Below are 23,989 nucleotides of genomic sequence, written 5' to 3' on the forward strand. Positions count from 1 at the left end.
GATCAGTGCATCAACAAACTCAGTAGGTAAACAAAACAAGCCACTCCCACTTCGGTCATTTTCAAAACAGAGGTTTGGCAATGAACCCTCGGAATGATATCACAGTAGTAGTAGCCTAGATATATGGTATCACCATATCATATTGATATGTGTCACTCACTAGCTACGAATCACCGTCACCTATGCCATTAAAGTATTTAAAAAGTGTTGCCACTTATTTATATTTATAACATTTAAAGCAGGCTAGACAACAAAATTCAGCCACAAGGCAGATTTTTGTCCGAGCCTGGGTGCCAGAACATAATTTGATTTTTTTTATATATATTTTTAATGTCAGTAGGCAAGTAAGTTAAGAACAAACCCTTATTTACAATGACGGTCTATCGTGGCCAAACCCAGACGACGCTGGGCCAATTGTGCACCCCCCCCCCCCCCCCAATAACAAATAACAATAATTTCATGCCTTGCTTACATTGAGACACGATCATGTCTATTTTTTGGTGGGAATACTTGGAAACAGATGTTCTATTTTTTTTTAAATACTTTACTGAATTCCTGGTGATCTTCTTTTTAACCCAAAAGGAAATTCAATTTACTTATTTTTTTTTTGTTGCCAACCCCTCTTTTAAAGCATCTGCCAGTATTCTTATTGTTCATCATCATTCCATTGTTCTATCTATGTGGTAGGCATGACACATTGTATCAACTCATCTGTGCTATAGGCCTATCGGTTAAGAGCATATTGGATAACAAATGTTGTCCTCTCCAATATATCTACAGTATTACATTCTAAGGAGGGACCACCATATTGCCCACATTTTCTCCTTCTTCAGTCAGTACTGTATTTCTGCCTGTCAGAAGCCACCAGATGAAGAGTAATGTGCTGCATAGAGGAGGGCTGGAGATAGAATTTCTTCAGTGTACAACATAAAACAAAATCCAGAATAGAGCCGTTCTACATCCACCTAAAAGGAAGCGATTCCCAAACCTTCCATAACAAAGCCATCACCTACAGAGAGATTAACCTGGAGAAGAGTCCCCTAAGCAAACTGGTCCTGGGGCTCTGTTCACAAACACAAACAGACCCCACAGAGCCCCAGGACAGCAACACAATTAAAAAAACATTACTTGACACATTGGAAAGAATTAACAAAAAAACAGAGAAAACTAGAATGCTATTTGACCCTAAACAGAGAGTACACAGTGGCAGAATACCTGACCACTGTGACTGATCGAAACTTAAGGAAAGCTTTGACTATGTACAGACTCAGTGAACATAGCCTTGCTATTGAGAAAGGCCGCCGTAGGCAGACCTGGCTCTCAAGAGAAGACAGACTATGTGCCCACTGCCCACAAAATTAGGTAGAAAATGAGCTGCACTTCCTAAGCTCTTGCCAAATGTATGACCATATTAGAGACACATATTTCCCTCAGATCACACAGAATTCAAAAAACAAACCCAATTTTGATAAACTCCCATATCTACTGGGTGAAATACCATAGTGTGCCATCACAGTAGCAAGATTTGTGACCTGTTGCCACAAGAAAATGTCAACCAGTGAAGAACAAACACCGTTGTAGATACAACCCATATTTATGTTTATTTATTTTCCCTTTTGTACTTTAACTATTTGCACATCGTTACAACACGGTATATACCCATAATATCACATTTGAAATGTTTTTATTCTTATGGAACTTCTGTGTAATGTTTACTGTTCATTTTTAGTGTTTATTTCACTTTTATTTATTATCTACTCCACTTGCTTTGGTAATGTTAACATTTGTTTACCATGCCAATAAAGCCATTAAATTGAATTAAATTGATAGAGCATGCCCTGACCAGCTGGCAAGTGTCTTCACTGACACTTATCCCTGACCCGGTTTGTAATACCAACTTGTTTCAAACAGACCAGCATAGTCCCTGTGCCTAAGAACAGCAAGGTAACCTGCTTTGAAAGGCTGCACTGACATCTGTAGCCATGAAATGCTTTGAAAGGCTGGTCATGGCTTACATCAACGCCATCATCCCAGATACCCTGGGCTGACTCCAATTCACATATTGCCCCAACAGATCCACAGATGACGCAATGTCTATTGCAATCCACACTGCCCTCAACCGCTTGGATTAAAGGAATACCTACATGAGAATGCAGTTCATTGACTACAGCTCAACATTCAACACCATTGCCCCTCCAAGCGCATCAACAAGATCAAGGACCCTGGGACTGAACACCTTTTGCAACTGGATCCTGGACTTCCTGATGGCTGTCCCGAGGCGGTGAGGGAAGGCAACAACAAATCCGCCACAGTGACCCTCAACACGGGGGCCCATCAGGGGTGTGTGCTTCCTGTACTCCCTGTTCAGCCACAACTGTGTGGCCACGCACAACTCCAACACCATCTTCAATTGGTAGGACTGATCAACAATGACGATGAGTCAGCCTATAGGGAGGAGGTCCTGGCACCACACTGCCAGGACAACAACCTCTCCCTCAACGTCAGCAAGACAAACAAGCATGCCTTCACGCACATCAATGAGTCTGTAGTGGAGCGGGTCGAGAGCTTCAAGTTCCTCGGTGTCCACTTCACTAAGGAATTAACATGGTCCACAGACAACCACACAGATTTGAAGAGGGCACAACAGCGTCTCTTCCCCCTAAGGAGTCTGAAAAGATTTGACATGGGCTCTCGGATCCTCAAAAAGATCTACAGCTGCTCCATTGAGATTATCTTGACTGGCTGCATCACCACTTAGTATAGCAACTGCAAGGTTTACACCTTTATTTAATCTTTATTTAACTAGGCAAGTCAGTTAAGAACACATTCTTATTTTCAATGACGGCGTAGGAACGGTGGGTTAACTGCCTTGTTCAGGGGTAGAACGACAGATTTTTACCTTGTCAGCTCGGGGATTCAACCTTGCAACCTTACAGTTAACTAGTCCAACGCTCTAACCAGCTGCCTCTCATTGCACTCCACGAGGAGCGAATGCAGTAAGCCAAGGTAAGTTGCTAGCTAGCATTAAACCTATCTTATAAAAAACAATTAATCAATCAATCATAATCACTAGTTAACTACACATGGTTGATGATATTACTAGTTTATCTAGCGTGTCCTGTGTTGCATATAATCGATGCAGTGCGTATTCGTGAAAAAGGACTGTCGTTGCTCCGATGTGTACCTAACCATAAACATCAATGCCTTTCTTAAAATCAATACACAGAAGTATATATTTTTAAACCTGCATACTTAGCTAAAAGAAATCCAGGTTAGCAGGCAATATTAACCAGGTGAAATTGTGTCACTTCTCTTACGTTCATTGCACGCAGAGTCAGGGTATATGCAACAGTTTGGGCCACCTAATTTGCCAGAATTTTACGTAATTATGACATAACATTGAAGGTTGTGCAATGTAACAGGAATATTTAGACTTATGGATGCCACCCGTTAGATAAAATACGGAACGGTTCCGTATTTCACTGAAAGAATAAACGTCTTGTTTTCGAGATGATAGTTTCCGGATTCGACCATATTAATGACCTAAGGCTCGTATTTCGGTGTGTTATTATGTTATAATTAAGTCTATGATTTGATAGAGCAGTCTGACTGAGCGATGGTAGGCACCAGCAGGCCTGTAAGCATTCATTCAAACAGCACTTTCTGCGTTTTGCCAGCAGCTCTTCGTTGTGCTTCAAGCATTGCACTGTTTATGACTTCAAGCCTATCAACTCCCGAGATTAGGCTGGTGTAACCGATGTGAAATGGCTAGCTAGTTAGCGGGGTGCGCACTAATAGCGTTTCAAATGTCACTCGTTCTGAGACTTGGAGTAGTTCCCCTTGCTCTACAAGGGCCGCGGATTTTGTGGAGCGATGGGTAACGCTGCTTCGAGGGTGGCTGTTGTCGATGTGTTCCTGGTTCGAGCCCAGGTAGGAGTGAGGAGAGGGACGGAAGCTATACTGTTACACTGGCAATGCTAAAGTGCCTATAAGAACATCCAATAGTCAAAGGTATATGAAATACAAATGGTATAGAGAGAAATAGTCCTATAACTGCTATAATAACTACAACCTAAAACTTCTTACCTGGGAATGTTGAAGACTCATGTTAAAAGGAACCACAAGCTTTCATATGTTGTCATGTTCTGAGCAAGGAACATATTGCACTTTTACTTTCTTCTCCAACACTTTGTTTTTGCATTATTTAAACCAAATTGAACATGTTTCATTATTTATTTGAGGCTAAATTGATCTTATTGATGAATTAAAATAAGTTAAAATAAATGTTCATTCAGTATTGTTGTAATTGTCATTATTACAAATACATTTCAAAAATCAGCCGATTAATCGGTACCAACTTTCTTTGGTCCTCCAATAATCGGTATCGGTATCGGCGTTGAAAAATCATAATCGGTCGACCTCTAGTGGTGAGTATGGCCCAGTACATCACTGGGGCTGAGCTCCCTAGCATCCAGGACTTCTGTACTAGGCAGTGTCAGATGAAAGCTCCAAAAATGGTCAACAACTCCAACCACCAAAGCCAGGGACAATCAACTAGATTCACAATTTTTTGACTGCAAATTGACGGCAAGAAGCTAAAACAGATATAATGTTTGACTAAAACATAATAATTTCAAACGTTGCTTACGTTTGTATACGATCACGTGTCTCTCTAGTATGCGTGGGAATACTTGGGAACAGATTTCCTAAATAAAAATCATGTGGAGCTGAATTCCTGGTGTCTTTGATGTCCAACAATGAACATTTTACACACGTTTGACTTTATTTTGAAAACATTTTAATTATATTTTTTTGCTCTGAAAACTTGGGGGCCCAAATAAAAACCACCCGCGTACCAAATTCAGCCAGCGAGCCACCAGTAGGGGAACTCAGCCATATACTGTTCTGTCTGCTATCGCATGGCAAGCAGTACCAGTGTGCCAAGTCTAAAACCAATAGGACTCTGAACAGTTTCTACTCCCAAGCCATAAGACTGATAAACAAGGCTGCTAAATAGCTAATCAAATGGCTACCCGGAATACCTGCATCGACCCTATTCTGAACTAACTCTATGCACACATACTGGATTCTACCCACACACATACTACATATGCACACATAACACACGCGCGCACGCACACACACACACACACACACACACACACACACACACACACACACAAACACTTTCACACTTTCACACTCACCACATACACTGCTGCTACAGCTCAATCTATTATCTGTTCTGTTGCCAAGTCACTTTAACCCTACCTATGTGTACATAGCTACCTCAATTACCTCGTACCCCTGCACATCGACTCAGTACTGGTACTTCCAGTATATAGCCATGTCATTTTGAATCTTTATTGTCATTCATTATTTGACTGTGTATTCATTCCTGGTGTCAATATTTCTATTTCTATTTGACATTTCTTTATCTCCATCTTTAACTCTGTATTCTTGGATATGGACATGTAAGTAAGCATTTTACTGTTAGTCTACACCTGTTGCTTTCCAAGCATGTAACAAATTACATTTGATTTGATTTGATTGATTTGGTAAGGGACATTATATTCCTGCCCTTTATCTGGTTGGAAAATATACCCTAATAAAGGTACAGGAGATTGTACTAACGAGACAGCAGATGATACCACCTTCCAGCTCGCAGAGAATTACGTGACATGGTTATGTAACTGAATGTGGTTCCCATGCACATGGTGCAGTAAGTACAAATGAAATCACATATGTGACCAAAAGCAAGCTCAAACTCACACTACAGTACGAAATCCGGCTCTGATTAAATCCCACCTTAATCTTCTTAAAAAAGGAAATTAAACAGAATCAAAGAACATTTCCTAGAAGCTCATTTTAGCGCCAGCCACCAGCTGTGGCTTGGTTCCACAGTATGTATCCATAGCCCCTGCTGGATAAAAACAGAGTTAGGTTTTCGCTGGTGAACAGCCTTCATTGTGTTTTTGCTGGTGACCAGCCTTCATTGTGTTTTTGATGGTCACCAGTGTACCATCATACAGTGCATTCGGAAACATTTTGTTACGTTACAGCCTTATTCTAAAATGGATAAAAACGTTTTTCCCCTTATCAATCTACACACAATAGCCAATAATGACAAAGCAAAAACTTTTTTTTTTTTTACATTTTGCAAATAAAATAAAAAAAAAACAGAAATATTACATTTACTTAAGAATTCAGACCCTTTACTGAGTACTTTGTTGAAGCACCTTTGGCAGCAATTACCGAATTGAGTATTCTTGGGTATTACACTACAAGCTTGGCACACCTGTTTTTGGGGAGTTTCTTACATTCTTCGCTGCAGATCCTCTCAAGCTCTGTCAAGTTGGATAGGGAGTGGAACTACTTTCAAGTGTCTTCAGAGATGTTTGATCGGGTTCAAGTCCGGGCTCTGGCTGGGCCACTCAAGGACATTCAGAGACTTGTCCAGAAGCCACTCCTGTGTTGTCTTGGCTGTGTGCTTAGGGTCGTTGTCCTGTTGGAAGGTTAACCTTCTCCCCAGTCTAATGTTCTGAGGACTCTGGAGCAGGTTTTCATCAAGGATCTTACTGTACTTTGCTCCATTCATCTTTCCCTCGATCCTGTCGATCCTGATGAGTCTCCCAGTCCCTGCTGCTGAAAAACATCCCCACAGGATGATGCTGCAACCACCATGCTTCACCGATGGTGCCAAGTTTCCTCCAGTTGTGACGTTTGGCATTCAGGTCAAACAATTCAATCTTGGTTTCATCAGACCAGAGAATCTTGTTTTGCATGGTCTGAGAGTCCTTTAGGTGCCTTTTGGCAAACTCCAAGAGGGCTGTCATGTTCCTTTTACTGAGGAGTGGCTTCAGTCTGGCCACTCTACAATAAAGGCCTGCTTTGTGGAGTGCCGCGGAGATGGTTGTCCTTCTGGAAGGTTCTTCCACCTCCACAGAGGACCTCTGGAGCTCTGTCAATGTGACCATCGGGTTCTTGGTCTCCTCCCTGACCAAGGCCCTTTTCACCCGATTGCTCAGTTTGGCCGGGCGGCCAGCTCTAGGAAGAGTCTTGGTGGTTCCATACTTCTTCTATTTATGAATGATGGAGGCCACTGTGTTCCTAAGGACCTTCAATGCTGCATACATTTTTTTGAACCCTTACCCAGATCTGTGCCTTGCCACACGGTCAATTCCTTCGACCTCATGGCCTGGTTTTTGCTCTGACATGCACTGTCAACATATAGACAGGTGTGTGCCTTTCCAAATCATCTCCAATCAATTGAATTTACCACAGCTGGACTCCAAGAAAGTTGTAGAAACATCTCAAGGATGATCAATGGAAACAGCAAAGGGTATGAATACTTATGTATGAAAGGAATATCAGTTTTTTTTATTTTAATACATTTACAAAAATTTCTAAAAACCTGTTTTTGCTTTCTCATTATGGGGTATGGTGTGTAGACTGATGAGTAAACAAATCATTTATTCAACTTTATGCACAAAACCATTACCAAGTCGCATTATGCTGGTGTCTAATTGTGATGTCTAATTCCTATTGGAATCCAGACTGAGTGTGGATATTCAACAACTTTTATTCACCAACAATCTGCATTCAGAATAACTGCCAGATTTAGAACGATGAACAATACATCACGCAAGCAGCCACAACAGTCAGTAGGAGTGTCCATGATTGAGTCTTTGAATGAAGAGATTGAGATTGCCCATCCTTGACCTAAACTATCTAAATTGGAAAAAACATTTCAAGCATACACTACAGGCTACATATTGTAGTGAAAATAAGTTAAACAACAATAAGTTACTGAATTTTTACAGCCGAATGCTGGTTACTTGAGACTATACCTCACTTGGGATTTGAACTCACAAATTCTTGGGTGCTAATGACCTGCATTTCCTGCTACGCCACCAGGTCTGTGGGCATGACAGAGATTGGCCACAGATTTAATGGCAGGAATACAGTTCTGTAATTTGCTGAATGTTGCCCAGAATCAAGTCAATAATTGTCCGACAAAACCACTTTACTTGATGTAAACAATTATAAAACACAATACTTGATTAAAAATCGAATTTGGGTCTTACTGCTAGTAGCACATGAAAACGCACTAAAAAACATATTCATACATGGCAAACAGATAGTCAAAAAATAAACAAAAGGAAGTTTGTTTTGAAATGTTTGACATATTGTCACGCCCTGACCTTAGATATATCTGTTTTTCTATATATTTTGGTTAGGGTGTGACTAGGGTGGGTACTCTAGTTTTTGTATGTCTAGGGTTTTTGTATGTCTAGGGGGTTTTGTATGTCTATGTTGGCCTGATATGGTTCCCAATCAGAGACAGCTGATTATCGTTGTATTTAGGTAGCCATTTTCGTAATTTGTGTTGTGGGATCTTGTCTACATTTAGTTGCCTGAGTGCACAACAGTAGCGGTTTGTTCGTGCTTTTGTTGTTTTGTTCAGTGAGTTTCGGATTATTAAAATTATGTGGAACTCTACTCACGCTGCGCCTTGGTCTCATCATTATGACGACCGTGACACATATCTTAGAGATATAAGAAGGATCATTAAATGTGTATATATACACAGTACCAGTCAAAAGTTTGGACACATACTCATTGAAGTGTTTTCCTTTATTTGTACTATTACTATATTGTAGAATAATAGTGAAGATATAAAAACTATGAGAACATATGGAATCATGTAGTAACCAAAAAAGTGTTAAAAAATGTTATATTTGAGATTCTTCAAAGTAGCCAACCTTCGCCTTGACAGCTTTGCAGACTCTTGGCATTCTCTCAACTAACTTCACCTGGAATGCTTTTCCAACAGTCTTGAAGGAGTTCCCACATATGCTGAGCAATTGTTGGCTGCTTTTCCTTCACTCTGCGGTCCAACTCATCCCAAACCATCTCAACTGGGTTGAGGTCTGGTGATTGTGGAGGCCAGGTCATCTGATGCAGCACTCCATCACTCTCCTTCTTAGTCAAATAGCCCTTACACAGCCTGGAGGTGTGTTGGGTCATTGTCCTGTTGAAAAACAACTAAGCACAAACCAGATGGGAAGTGTTTAGTCCCACAGTCCTTAGCTTAGTGATGAGCTTCGTGGGCACTATGATGTTGAACGCTGAGCTGTAGTTGATGAACAGCATTCTGACATAGGTGTTCCTTTTGTCCAGGTGAGAAAGGGCAGTGTGGAGTGCGATTGAGATTGCGTCATCTGTGGATCTGGTGGGGCGGTATGCGAATTGGAGTGAGTCTATTGTGTCTGGGAGGATGCTGTTGATGTGAGCCATGACCAGCCTTTCAAAGCACTTCATGGCTACAGACGTAGTTTGATGGATTTTGCGACAGCACTTGAAGAAACCTTCAAAGTTCTTGACATTTTCATTTTGAATGACTCCAACCTAAGTGTATTTAAACTTCCGACCTCAACTGTGTACACTACCGTTCAAAAGTTTGGGGTCACTTGAAATGTCTTTGTTTTTCATGAAAACATACATGAAATGAGTTGAAAAATGAATAGGAAATATAGTCAAGACGTTGACAATAATGATTTTTAATTGAAATAATAAGAGTGTCCTTCAAACCTTGCCTTTGTCAAAGAATCCTCCATTTACAGTAATTACAGCCTTGCAGACCTTTGGCATTCTAGTTGTCAATTTGTTGAGGTAATCTGATGCTTCCATGATTCCTGAAGCACCTCCCACAAGTTGGATTGGCTTGATGGGCAGTTCGTACGTACCATACGATCAAGCTGCTCCCACAACAGCTCAATAGGGTTGAGATCCGGTGATAGGCTAGCCACTCCATTATAGACAGAATACCAGCTGACTGCTTCTACCCTAAATAGTTCTTGCTTAGTTTGGTGCTATGCTTTGGGTCATTGCCATGTTGTAGGAGGAAATTGGCTCCAATTAAGCGCCGTTCGGGTATGGCTTGGCATTGCAAAATGGATTGACAGCCTTCCTTCTTCAAGATGCCTTTTACCCTGTACAAATCTCCCACTTTACCACCACCAAAGCACCCCCAGACCATCACATTGCCTCCACCATGCTTGACAGATAGCGTCAAGCACTCCTCCAGCATCTTTTCGTTTTTTCTGCGTCACATGAATGTTCTTCTTTGTGATCCGAACACCTCAAACTTAGATTTGTCTGTCCATAGCACTTTTTTTTTCCAATCTTCCTCTGTCCAGTGTCTGTGTTATTTTGCCAATCTTAATCTTTTCATTTTATTGGCCAGTCTGAGATATGGCTTTTTCTTTGCAACTTTGCCTAGAAGGCCAGCATCCCGGAGTCGCCTCTTCACTGTTGACGTTGAGACTGGTGTTTTGTGGGTACTATTTAATGAAGCTGCCAGTTGAGGACTTGTGAGGCTTCTGTTTCTCATACTTGTTCTTGTCCTCTTGCTCAGTTGTGTACTGGGGCCTCCCACTCCTCTTTCTATTCTGGTTAAAGACAGTTTGCCCTGTTCTGTGAAAGGAGTAGTACACAGCATTGTATGAGATCTTCATTTTCTTGGCAATTTCTCGCATGGAATAGCCTCCATTTCTCAGAACAAGAGTAGACTGATGAGTTTCAGAAGAAAGTTATTTGTTTCTGGCCATTTTGAGCCTGTAAACGAACCCATAAATGCTGATGCTCCAGATACTCAACTAGAGATGGACTAAAGAAGGACAGTTTTATTGCTTCTTTAATTAGCACAACAGTTTTCAGCTGTGCTAACATAATTGCAAAAGGGTTTTCTAATGATCAATTAGCATTTTAAAAGGATAAACTTGGATTAGCTAATGCAATGTGCCATTGGAACACAGGAGTGATGGTTGCTGATAATGGGCCTCTGTACCCCTATGTAGATATTCATTCAAAATCAGCCGTTTCCAGGTACAATAGTCATTTACAACATTAACAATGTCTACACTGTATTTCTGATCAATTTGATGTTATTGTAATGGACAAAAAATTTGCTTCTCTTTCAAAAACAAGGACATTTCTAAGTGACTACAAACTTTTGAATGGTAGTGTATATATATGGTAGTGTATATATATTATATATTCCCCCATATTTAACCTCTACTTCCATATATACTCCCATACATTTTTAAACTGGTACCGGGCTACCTTCATATGAGTCTTGTGATGCTTCTGGGTATCCTAGAGCAAATCCGGCATGTACGTGTTTGTGAGAGTCTCACCTTTTGGTGGTGGGGTCATATCAGTGTGTAGTCCAAACGGTTTGGATGCTACAGACGTTTTCGTGAGAAGACCGATTTTTGGGGTGACTCCTATTCTGATAATAACCAGCTGTAGTTCTGCCACCTTCAACCGCAGGTGCGGAAAGCTGATGTCTGCTGATGTGGTAGATTGAGACACAGCCCATTCAAATAAACTGATATCTCTAGCTTAATCAGACGTATATTGATCGGGATGTTTTTATTATGCTAATTAGTTTGTATTATGCTAATTTTATTGTGCTAATTAAAAACTCCAGGGGGTTCATTATTGTACTCACAGATCCTGTGGCACAGCAGGAATGTCAGGTTGCTGGCAACCGAGAGGTTGTGAGTTTAAATCCCAAGTGATGTTGACTCCCAAGTAATGCACACTTTGCTGGTCTGCAAAACCATGTCCATCATTATCATATTTCCCAGCATGCTCTTTTGCTGATAGATTTTTTGAATTGTTTGTTTCAATATCTGTTTTGGCATGTAGATTGATTGATTAATCTATCTTGTGCTACACAAAGATAAATAATTGACCTTTTTCTAAACAAATTAAATCTGTTAGTTGGATATATTGCACCTGTTATTGAAATGGTTGATCTAGTTTAGATTGTTTAGCTAGTCTCAAATTTTTATCTTTCTAACCCTAGCAGTCTTTTTGAATGCTGATTGTGGGAATCCACTCTGCCTGGATTCCAAAATAAATTAAACATCACTTTGCAAACCAGTATAATGTGACTTGATGCTGGCTTTCCTTTAGCTTATGCTGGTCACCAATGTCCAAAACACAACGAAGGCTAGTCACCAGCAAAAACACAACGAAGGCTAGCCACCAGCAAAAACACAACGAAGGCTAGTCACCAGCAAAAACACAATGAAGGCTAGTCACCAGCAAAAACACAACGAAGGCTGGTCACCAGCAAAAACACATCAATGGCTGGTCACCTGCAAAATACAACAAAGGCTGGTCTGCCAGTGAAAAACACAATGAAGGCTGGTCTGCCAGCATAACCAGCTAGACCATGCTGGTCAGACCAGCTTGACCTGCTAGACCATGCTGGTCAGCTAGACCATGCTGGTGTGAGCTGTGAGTGGGACCTCACACACTCACAGCTCACACCAAGTCAATGTGAACGAAGCAGACAGGACTCCCTAACCTGGGGTTGACGAAGCCCAGACCACTCTGGCATTTACACCTCCCTCATACGCTGCTTTACTTTTTTTGGGAGGCTGTTACTTCATTTTCCACTCCCTACAGCAAACATTTCAAACCACCCGATGATTTACTGGTTTTCCAGTTTGACCAAAACACTCTCTGGCTCTCTCACATGGCTGCCTGCAACACTGTGCCATAGCTCAGAAACATGACAGGCAGCCTCTGCTAACAGTCACAAATTCTGCACATCATAGTGAAGGGCGAATGGCCACTTGTGTGGCGATGTTAAAGGTATGAATCACAGGCTGTGTGAGGGCTTGTATACGGACGGAATGTAGATGACCTCCCATGCTTTCTTTATTTAACACCTCTTACACTTATCAACTGACTACATTCTGTTCTGTAGACCATAGCCCACCCCCCGCTCTCTCCCGTTATGAAGACGGGAAAAGTCATTAAGCACAAATGGGGAGGAGTGAGCAGCTCGTCATTTGCTTTTGCTTGAGAGGCAAAGCTCAGAACCATAGACAGACAGAGAGAGAGCCAACAGAGGTCTGTGCAAGGGTATGGGAATATCAGCAACACTTTCACTATGTGGGATACAACAATGGCATACCACTATTTGGGGGAACGCTGGCAAACATAATTTGGAAGTCTGTGTTTTTTGAGAGACCGTCATGTATAATCTCCAGTTTTGTGGGGGTCACAACAGAATTGGCTGATGCATGGACCGGTAGCTTGACATTGGAATTGCCTTTCAGGGTTTCAATCAAGTCGTAAGTTATTCACTCATATAGTGTGATATTTCATGTTTTATTCTTGTTTTTTTCTATAAAATAGCAACAGACTTGACAGCTTATATTGCTAAGTAATCATGAAAGATAAGGAATGGACTTTCCTGGACTTTCTTCCATGAGCCCCTCACTCCTCCCTCACCTCTGTGGCTAAATCAGAGGTGAGTGAGGGGCAGCATCAGGTTGAGGACAGGGTGTTCATGATGGGGAACGTCATGCGTGGCGCTGTGGCCTTCATCCCCTCCGAGCGCTGCCAGCGTTTCCTGGTGGGCGACCTAAAGGAGATGCCTCTTGATCGGACACTAGACCTGAGCAATTTCCAGCTGCGTCGGCTTCCTATGGCTGCCTGCCTGTTCAATGAGCTGGTAAAGCTTTACCTGAGTGGCAACAACCTGAACACCCTACCTGCAGACCTGCAGGACCTGAGGAAGCTGCAGCTCCTAGCTTTAGACTTTAACAGTTTCGAAGAGCTGCCTGCGGCGGTGTGTCAGCTACCCCAGCTTAACATCCTGTATCTGGGCAACAACAAGCTCTGGAGCCTCCCCCGGGAGCTGCGTGAGTTGAAAGAACTTAATACCCTTTGGTTGGAGACAAACCGCTTCATTGAGTTCCCTAGTGTAGTCTGCGACCTCTCCAACCTCAAGACCCTCCATCTGGGGTACAACCAGATAAGCCAACTGCCAATGGAGCTCAGTGGGCTGAAGGAGCTGAGGAGTATCTGGCTAGCCGGGAACCAGCTGTTTGAGTTCCCGCCAGTGTTGCTTGCCATGCACTTTCTGACTGTGATTGATGTGGACAGCAACAACATCTGCCGTTTTCCCGGTCTCTCCCACTTGCAGGGGTTAAAACTGGTAATCTACGACCACAACCCCTGTGTGAACGCACCTGTGGTCGGGGAGGGGGTCAGGAGGGTTGGACGCTGGGCGGAGAGCTCAGATGATGAAGAGGATGGTGAGGATGGGTCGAAAGTGTGTGAGACGCTGACTGAGGTGAAGGAGCTTGCCACAGAGCTTGCCTCAGAGGGAGAATTGGACACACTACTTGAAAAGGGTCGTGGAAGAATCTGACCTTCAGCCGTGGATAGGCTGGAGAACAGGATGCCAGTCAAGTGGAGCACTTACTGGAGAGCGGCCATTTGTCTCGGCATGTTACACAAGCAGACAGGCCTGATGGTGTTGGCTTCCAAATATGGTAAAGCCAATAATATGGACCTAAACACAGATGACAAATAATAAGCCATTACAATTGGTTTTCCATCATGATGAAACATGGACCTCATGAAAAGCTCCAGGAGAAATCTCACATGAAGTTCTCTATTACATAACTGTCTGCAGACTTGAATGAAATTGTGGCTAGTTTTTAGTTAATTTAACAGGTGATTATCCAATTTAAATCATTTATTGAGTCATGAAGAAATTCTACCAGGTGTCCCTATTCATGAACTTTTGCTGGGGGCAGTATACTGTTTGTATAGCATTGAGTACAGAGCAAATTCTCCTGTGTTAAATCAATACTGACTGTATAAATGTAACACTGGCCATGGCTACACAGGTCCACACTTTTGAGTGTTAAATGAACACTGTGCTTAGGGCTGACACTATTACACTTTGTCAGTGTTAAGGAATTAAAACTTTCAGTGTTGTGCAATAACACCTTATATTGTATTTTTACCCATTGCACCAAGAGGTCAGTATCTCTTGACAAGGTCACACAGTTGGGTTAAGGACATTACAATAATGTTTCAAGTCTTTATTGTAACATGCTCTTATGTAAGAGTTTATAAAAACATCAGAACTGGAAGCAGACATGCTCAAATGTTTATTAACATAACTATAGACCACTTAAACTAGTACAACGCTTCCACTCACAGGTGGCCAAAAATACCTAATTGAAAGCCACGTCCCAATAAACCACACCTCAAATATAATTTCCCAGTGTGCCTTGCCTTTTCGAGTGAATTGTATCCTTAACGCCCATGACTGTATTAGTTAGTGACAGAGGCATCGTTGTTAAATTAATTCCTTTTCAGTCCTGTGGACTTCAAGTGGGTTCCTACTGTAGGCAAATGTTATCATTAAAATGAAACTGTTTATGACAATACATTACATATATCATAAAGACCTTACTTTGACGGCCAAGTTTTACACAGAGGTGTTAGGAACCTCCTGGTTTACAAGCCACATCAGGCCTGCAAGTCATATTATGCTGGTTTGCTAAATTATATGTAATTTCTATTGGAATCCAGCCAGAGTTAGGACAGCCAACAATTAAAAAAATGTATTCACCCGCATCCTGCGTTAATAATGATTATCAGGGTTAGGAACATTGATAAAAGAGACTACCTAAACCATTTAAACTGGAACAATGGGCGCAATAAATCTACATTGAACAAAAATATAAACGCAACATGCAACAATTTTAAAGATTTTACTGAGTTACAGTTCATATAAGGAAATCATTCAATTGAAATCATTGAATTAGGCCCTAATCTATGGATTTCACATGACTGGGTATACAGATATGCATCTGTTGGTCACAGATACTGTAAAAAAAGGTAGGGGCATGGATCAGAAAATCCGTCATTATCTGGTGTGACTACCATTTGCCTCATGCAGTGACATCACCTTCGCATAGTGTTGATCAGGCTGGAATGTTGTCCCAAACCTCTCTAATGGCTGTGCAAAGTTGCTGGATATTGGTGGCAACTGGAACACGCTGCAGTACACGTCGATCCACAGCATCCCAAACATGCTCAATGAGTGACATGTCTGGTGACTATGCAGGCCATGGAAGAACTAGGACATTTTCAGCTTCCAGGAAAAGTGTACAGATCCTTGCGACATGGGGCCGTGCATTATCATGCCGAAACATGAGGTGATGGCGGCGGATGAATGGCATGATAATGGTCGTCAGGATCTTGTTACGGTATCCCTGTGCATTCAAATTGCCATCGACAAAATGCAATTGTGTTTATTGTCTGTAGCTTATGCCTGCCCATACCATAACCCCACCGCCACCATGGAGCACTGTGTTCACAACATTGACATTAGCAAACCGCACACCCACAGCACGCCATACCTGATGGCTGTCTGCCATCTGCCTGTTACAGTTAATGGATTCATCCGTGAAGAGCACACTGCTCCAGTGTGTCAGTGGCCATCGAAAATTAGCATTTGCCCACTGAAGTCAGTTAAGATGCCGAACTGCAGTCAGGTCAAGACTCTGGTGACTACAACGAGCACGCAGATGAGCTTCCCTGAGACAGTTTCTGACCGTTTGTGATGAAATTCTTCTGTTGTTCAAACCCACTGTTTCATCAGCTGTCCAGGTGGCTGGTCTCAGATGATCCCGCAGGTGACAAAGCCAGGTGTTAAGGTCATGGGCTGGCGTGGTTATACATGGTCTGTGGTTGTGAAGCCAGTTCGAAATACTGCCAAATTCTCTAAAACAACATTGAGAAATCAACATTAAATTCTCTGGCAACAGCTCTGGTGGATATTCCTGCAGTCAGCCTGCTAATTGCAACTGTGCAAAACTTGAACGATCTGGGGCATTGTGTCGTGTGACAAAACTGCACATTTTAGAGTAGACTTTTATTGTCACCAGCACAAGGTTGCACACCTCTGTAAAGATCATGCTGTTTAATCAGCTTCTTGATATGCCACCCCGGTCAGGTGGATGGATTCATTTAGATTTTTAAAATGTTATTTATCTTTATGTAGCATAAGATGAATCAATCAACGTACATGCAAAAACACAGATATTAAAAACAATTGTGAGAAAATCTAACTGCAGTAGAGTAAGCATGAAAATATTATAATGATGGGCATGGTTTTGATGGGAATGTTTTACTCTCCACAGAGTAAAACTGACACAATCACACTCTCATATTCAACACTTTTTATTAACACCAATGAGTGTTACATTCACTCTTAGAAAGTTAAATGAACTCCTGAATCAACACTAGAAATGTTACACTGAAAAATCAACACTTGGTAACACTGGTCAATTTGCTGTGTAGATATTATTTTCATGAAAGGATTGTATACAGATATTGTCGTCATAGGCTCTTACAGAGCAGTGTTGAGACACTTCTTAGTTATCAGAATTTACATAGACCTACTTCATTTTCCAAATTTCTCGAGAATATGAAATACTGTCTCAACCTGCCAAGCCTTATTTCGGTGAGGTGATTAACATCTTTGATATATGGTTAAAGTCAAGCTACATCTTTCATCCAGAATGATGCATAATTTAGGTTATATGACAGGTAGGGCCGTAGATTTGATTTAAAGGTGTTTAATGGGTTTTTGAATATTATCACAGGAGCTTCTTACCTACAATAAAAACACAGCTGTATGAGACTAGCTAAAGAAATGACACACAGGTTAAATATTGTGCTACCTGAGAGAACACTATAAACCCCAATGTGCTGTCGTTACTCAAAACATTGGAGGAAACCTCTTGCACTTAATATATCTCAGTACAGTTACTTAAAGTGATTTTGTAGTCATTACTCAAACCAATAGAGTCACTGTGACCCTGTAGGCGGTCCAGATTTGGAGTTTTATCAGCTTGAACATTTTGAGTAATGTCCCCACTAAGGCCATATTCCAACTACGAGATATGAAATGAGTCTGAGAAGCTGTGGCGAAAGAGCCCACTGTGCACAGATGTCAATTCAACATCAATTCCACTTTGGTTCAATGTAATTTTGTTGAAATTACGTGGAAACAACATTGATTCAACCAGTGTGTTCCCAGTGGGAGATTTCTACTTTTCAATTCACATTACATCCTTGCCTTACCTTTCGTTGTGGCTGGCAATGCAACATTCTTGGTCACAGTACCCACTATAGCCAGTAAACACAATTATTCAACAATGACAGAAACCTTTCTTCTAAAACACATTACACTATTCAATAATGCAAAAATTCTCAAGCATGTGGAGACACAGTTGGGTTTGTTTTCTGGTCTGTAGGCTACACATGACATTTTAGCTTCAAGACAAAAGCACAGAGTTGCTAACAGAATGTCTTCAAGTAACATTAGTTTATCAAAAATTAACAATTAACCTTCTCATACGAATATAAAAGTACACTGGGTCTACCTGAGTTTAACACAGGCTTATGAGATCGTATCTGTTTTGTTCTATGAGATAATAGCAGTTAGTTAACCCTACAAAACAACTATACATTTTCCCATTGGTGAAAAATATATCTTCTAACCTTCAATTCAGCACCTGGAATGCACGTGATGTCAACGTCTGGAATCAACATCATTTCGCTTACTGGGATGTTGGACTTATTAGCTATGGATTTGGAATTTCTGTATCCCAATTTGCCAAGGCAAAAAATTATGGAACGCCGTTTGGGCCTTTGCGTGTCAAAAAATATACACGTCAGTGTTATTTGACGTGTCAAATAACACTATTTGACATGTCAAATAACACTATTTGACATGTCAAATAAGCTTGTTGACCAATCAGGACCTGAATATGACTTCACATCACAATAATTTAACACGTTCATACATTTTTTACGTAACTGTTACACATTGATTACACCATCACTCGTATTTCTTACGTCACAACGATTCATCGATACGTATCGATGCTGGTAAATTTGTCTCGCGCATCTACAGTGTTGGTCATAAAAAAGCTAGCAAGCTCAGGGAGGCAAACAATGTTCTTCTCCAAAAACAGAAAAATTACAATCTGTTTCGGTAGCTATAGTTAGCTAGCTAGCTAGGTGTCGTCATCTAAAATAACCCTAATTCAAAATAAAAGTATGGAATTGACAGTGATGCAAATGAATACAAACAGCATAATTATACCATAATTGAACAGATCGAGCTAAACGAGGCTGGAATGTTGCTATATAAAATTTTAAAAAGACAATAATTTGTTAATTTGACAAAAAATTGTTGAAATCACACTGGATGCATTATACTTCAGAATTGCATTGGGGGCATACCTATTTAACTGTTCAGCCTTACCTATGGATTGTGGATCAATGACATGGGGTATCAGTCTACTCAGTGACACCCAGAGAACATTAGCGTTGTAGCTCTTATTGCGTGAATTGAGCCACATGTATTGTCAACCTATGTATTGAACACTAGTTCAGAGGAAAAACAATAGTGCGTGAATGAATGATTTGTAGTCTGATAACTCTGAGGAGGACGCTGGGAAAAAATATATTGGGTAATGAGTAGACTGATACCCCATTTCATTTATCCCCAATCCTTAGGTAAAGCTGTACAGTGCAATATGAATGTCAATACAGACAATAGGCTGACTGGGGAGGTGATTTCACAGTCACAGACCTGCGATAAGAGCTACAACGCTAATATTTGCATAAACCCTTCACAGTTGTGTTCTGTGGGTGTCACATAGTAGATTGATACCCCAATTTCACTGCTTCACATTCCATCCTTGTTTAACATTATCTAGTCTAAATATGGCATGATTCCACCAATTGCATCACTTTCAAATATGTACTTTTATATTGAAGGCAAAATAGATTCCACTTTTGTGCCTAATCCTTGTTGTGGCTAGCTTCACAACACATAACCCAGTCGAGCGTCACTAGCCAGATGAAGCTAGCTATCTGCTTATAACGTTAGCTTTGGGCAACAGGGTTAAGTAGCTGGCTAGCTATTTATTTTCATGAACTGAAGTTAAATTTCAATAGGCGAACAACAAGTGGCAACCTATCTAGTACTTACTCACAAGGATTCCTAAATCATTGCTAAGAATAATGAAAATGACTGGAGTTTCTAATTGTCATTGTTTTCAGGCTGGTTGTATTGGTGCTAGCTAGGTACCAAGCTAAAGCTAGCTACCCCAGAAGTTGCGGTTGAACAAATAATGCCTTATTACCAAAGCGGTATTGTAAACACATCGTTCTTTGCCGGTGTTTGCTTGTTTGCAGACTTTTATGTACAGTTTTGACAGTGCTACTAGTAGTGGTTGCGCGGTTGCGCTTGGCTTTCACGTGCAAATTCAGAACATACATCATTCTATAATAGAACTGTTATTTGACGTGTCAAATGAAAAGCTTATTTGACTCGTCAAATAGTGGTATTTGACGTGTATCTTTTTTGACATACAAAGACCCAAACGGCGTTCCAAATTTTTTTGAAATACTAATATTTCAGTGGAGGATATACACTTATTTGTTTTTTACATAGCTGAGTGCCCACTCAGCTGTCTATGTAGCTGCTGTGCTGAGTGCCCCGCTTCCCCCTCTTTGATGCCTCGGTCTGGTCACTCGTCTAGCCTACAAACTTCATGCTGTACACAAAACTGTTCGAACTATTGTATTCCCTCAGTAGGCTATTAAGCATAAGCACATTTTCCTACAAGCTTTGTTGTTCACAAATCTGTTCGAACTATTGTATTCCATGCCTCAGTAAGCATACCCTTACAAAGAAAATTGCTGTTTTTAAACTGCCGTATCTGCAGTCAGTCAATTTTGGACACAGTAATTGCAGAATAACTGCAGTTTTACTGCACTGTGACTGCAGTTACGCTTCGAACACACCGACAGTGCCTTACATTTTGGTACACCAGAATTATATTAATTTCCAAATAAACGCTGCCTTTGCCTTGCAGCATTGGTTGCAGAGGCAGTTTCAGTGCGTTCGGTGTGGTGCATACATTGGATTTATCGAACACATGCGTCAAACTGTACGTGTAGACGGCTTGACATAAATGTTAGCAGAAGTTGAATGTTGAACTTTTATTGCATACATATCAAGATGATGCTGCATATTATTTTGCGCAAAAATGCTGTCAGTGTGTTCGAAGTGTTAGACTGCAAAATTACTATACAGTTTGAGGCATACCTTCGTTAAATCCAACATATGCAGAACGCACTGCAACTCTGTCTGCCTCTGCAACACAGCAAGGCAAATGCAGCGTTCCATTAGAAATTAATGTACTTCTTGTGTACCAAAATTTACACAATCAGTGTGATCAAGGCAATGGGCTACACATCATCATGGTTCAGAAGAGGGTGGTTAATATCGAAACGTGAAGGGAGGGGGAGCAGCAGCATTAGAAAAACTAATGTGTTTGTAACATGTACAGAACGTGAGCCAGATCCTAATGCCAAATTTTAGAGCTTTGAGATAACACTAATTAAAAGTGCTATACAAATTAAATGTATTATTATGTATTATTATTTTAGCTTCAAAAAAGAGGAATGGAACTCACACTTGAATGCGCTCATGACTCCATTCAATGCGCACCAAAATTACAATCTGTTTTGTTTTTGAAAGCCAAACACTGTAAAATCATATTTTATAACTTAGCCATGTTGGCAATTGAATAAGCTGTCAAATGATGCCACCTGTCCTTGCGATTTATAATTGAACTTTTTTGGAATGCGTAAACACAAAAGTAATTGTGTGGTGGTGGGGATTCAGGGCTGTGTTCCAAACAAAAAATTACAAACTGCTTGCTTCAGTTCCTCAATGGCAAAGCTAGGAGAGATAAAAAAATAAAAAGCAGCTTTCCTTGAGTCATATTAGTGCATTGGAATTACTTACAGGCTGACTACACCACTCACATTGTAAAATAAATGTAGAAATCGATGTTATTCAATTATTGCACCCACACTGCTCGCACGTCTCCATTGCCAAGGGCTAAAATAGAAGTCTGTTCTATTTCTGATGCAGATCGCACTGCACATCCTGCCTCCCATCTCCTCATTGGTTTATAGAAGCAGGTACCCACATGCCATCTCCTCATTGGTTATACCCACGTGAGTGACTGAAAGACGAATGAGGTCAGTGGTGGTAATACACCTAATTTATGAAAGTTGCCAATCTCAATATAAAGCCAAGAGAAGAAAAAGCCTGGAAGGAAGAGAGATGACTAGAAACAATTCGGTTGACCGGTGGAAGTCGGCTCCTCTCCTTGTTCGGGCGTTGGGCTGTCGAAGTCACCGGCTTTCTAGCCTTCGCCGCTCCATTTTTCATGTATCCATTAGTTTTTTTTTGTTCCCTGCACGCCTGGTTTTCATTCCCCAATCAATTCATATGTATTTATTCCTCTGTTCCCCATCATGTCTTTGTGTAGGATTGTTTGTGTTACATGTATTTTTTTATTGTGGATATTGTTGCGCGCATTACTTTTTGTCTATGTTCCGTGTTTTGGGCACATTTTATGTTATTTTGTGCTGTCATTTTGACCGGAATAAAAAATGCGCCTGTTCACTACACTCTGCTCTCCTGCACCTGACTTCGCCCCCAATACACACTCCTAACAACCGGTTTATGTGTGGATTAATTGGCGGAGTAGAGGACTTTGTGCATTTCAGGTAAAATAACAACTCAATGTTTATATCCTAGGACAAATTAGCTAGCAACAGCAAGCTAGCTAAATAGGACAAATTAGCTAGCAAGTGCAAGCTAAATTGCCATACATGTTTAATGCTTTTCGACCTGTCCCCAAATTAATATAATTGGTTCAGAGTTTGTTTTGATGTTTTAACCTGCGTGTCGTGATTGCGTTTGGTGTGGGGGGACAAAATACATTTATGCACAATGGCGCACCCATGCAGCCGGATTGGTTCCCGTGTTAGGCACTTTGCACAGTATGTGGCCACTTGGAGACACCAGTTAGACCTCTCACTCAAACCCTTGTAATAGTTTTTTTTTTAAAATCTTGCACCTACACTAAAAATTGTCTGAATGTTATTATTATGTTACTGAATGTATCCAGTGTATTTTCAAATGTAGTTATTTACAAATGCTGTGAAAAGTACAGTAAATGTAAAATGCACATAAAATCAACTGTGTAATGTTTGAATTCAGTCTTGTGTCAGGTGAACTGTTGTGTCCTCACCTTTGGTCTGATAATTTCCCCATCTCGAAAGTGTTCCCTTTCAATTGCTACTATGGTTATAGGGTGAATTCAGAAAGATTGGGACATCAAATAAACTGGGACAGCTTAATCCTGATGTGTTTATTTCTGACAAGAGAAAATATATTGTTACTAAACCCATGAAGAGAAACCACATCTCAAAATCACATCACTTCAATGGTGTGACATAGAGGGGGGCTGAGCAAGCTTCAAACAGGAAGCTAACCACCCAAGCCCACAGTAAGATCTGTGACATAGCTGTTTTTCAGTTTTGATGTTTAGGTTATAAAATGTATAAATAATGCACTGTGCCACATTGTGATGTAAATGTGAAACATCTGTACTGCTGCATCAAAATACATAAAAAAATGTGCCAATATTATCTTAAAATGTTGAAAATCAGTAATGTTTTTTGTTTTCCCACTTTACCAACCATAGCTAGCTAAAGTAGGACAGCATGGAGTAGCTAAAGTGTGACAGTCTTATAGGAAAGAGATCCAGTTTACATTAGGGATCCCCTGTACTTAGGTTAGGCAGGGCTCTGGTTCTTGTAGTACTTTTTCTTGTTATTTTTTTTTCTTGTAGTTCTGTTATTAGTACTGTTTATTTGAGAAAGTGGGACACTTTTTGCATTTCCGTCTCCTGGTAACCCTCTTCAGACATATCCAACATATTAGCCCAACACATTTTTATTTATTTTTTTACCTTTATTTAACTAGGCAAGTCAGTTAAGAACAAATTCTTATTTTCAATGACGGCCTAGGAACAGTGGGTTAACTGCCTGTTCAGGGGCATGATGCATTTATGAAAACTTCAGATGTTTCTGAGTCACACAACATTGAATTGAATTGTCATTGGGGTACAATTTGGACTATAATAATGGTGTCAAACAGTCCAAGTTTATCTAACCTGCTTCCCAGTCTACCAAATGCAAACTA

General features: G+C 40.7%; 1 protein-coding gene across 1 annotated transcript; it reads left to right on the top strand.

The window, feature by feature from the left end:
* Positions 1-12,844: 12,844 nt before the first annotated feature.
* Positions 12,845-14,817, top strand: LOC110493325 (leucine-rich repeat-containing protein 10). The gene has a single exon (XM_021567588.3). The coding sequence runs from the start codon at positions 13,379-13,381 to the stop codon at positions 14,243-14,245; it is 867 nt and encodes a 288-aa protein (XP_021423263.3). The 5' UTR covers positions 12,845-13,378; the 3' UTR covers positions 14,246-14,817.
* The last annotated feature ends 9,172 nt before the right edge of the window (positions 14,818-23,989 follow it).

The sequence above is a fragment of the Oncorhynchus mykiss genome, chromosome 2, assembly GCF_057628025.1.
Source record: "Oncorhynchus mykiss isolate SJ-2025 chromosome 2, ASM5762802v1, whole genome shotgun sequence".
NCBI classification, from domain to species: domain Eukaryota; kingdom Metazoa; phylum Chordata; class Actinopteri; order Salmoniformes; family Salmonidae; genus Oncorhynchus; species Oncorhynchus mykiss.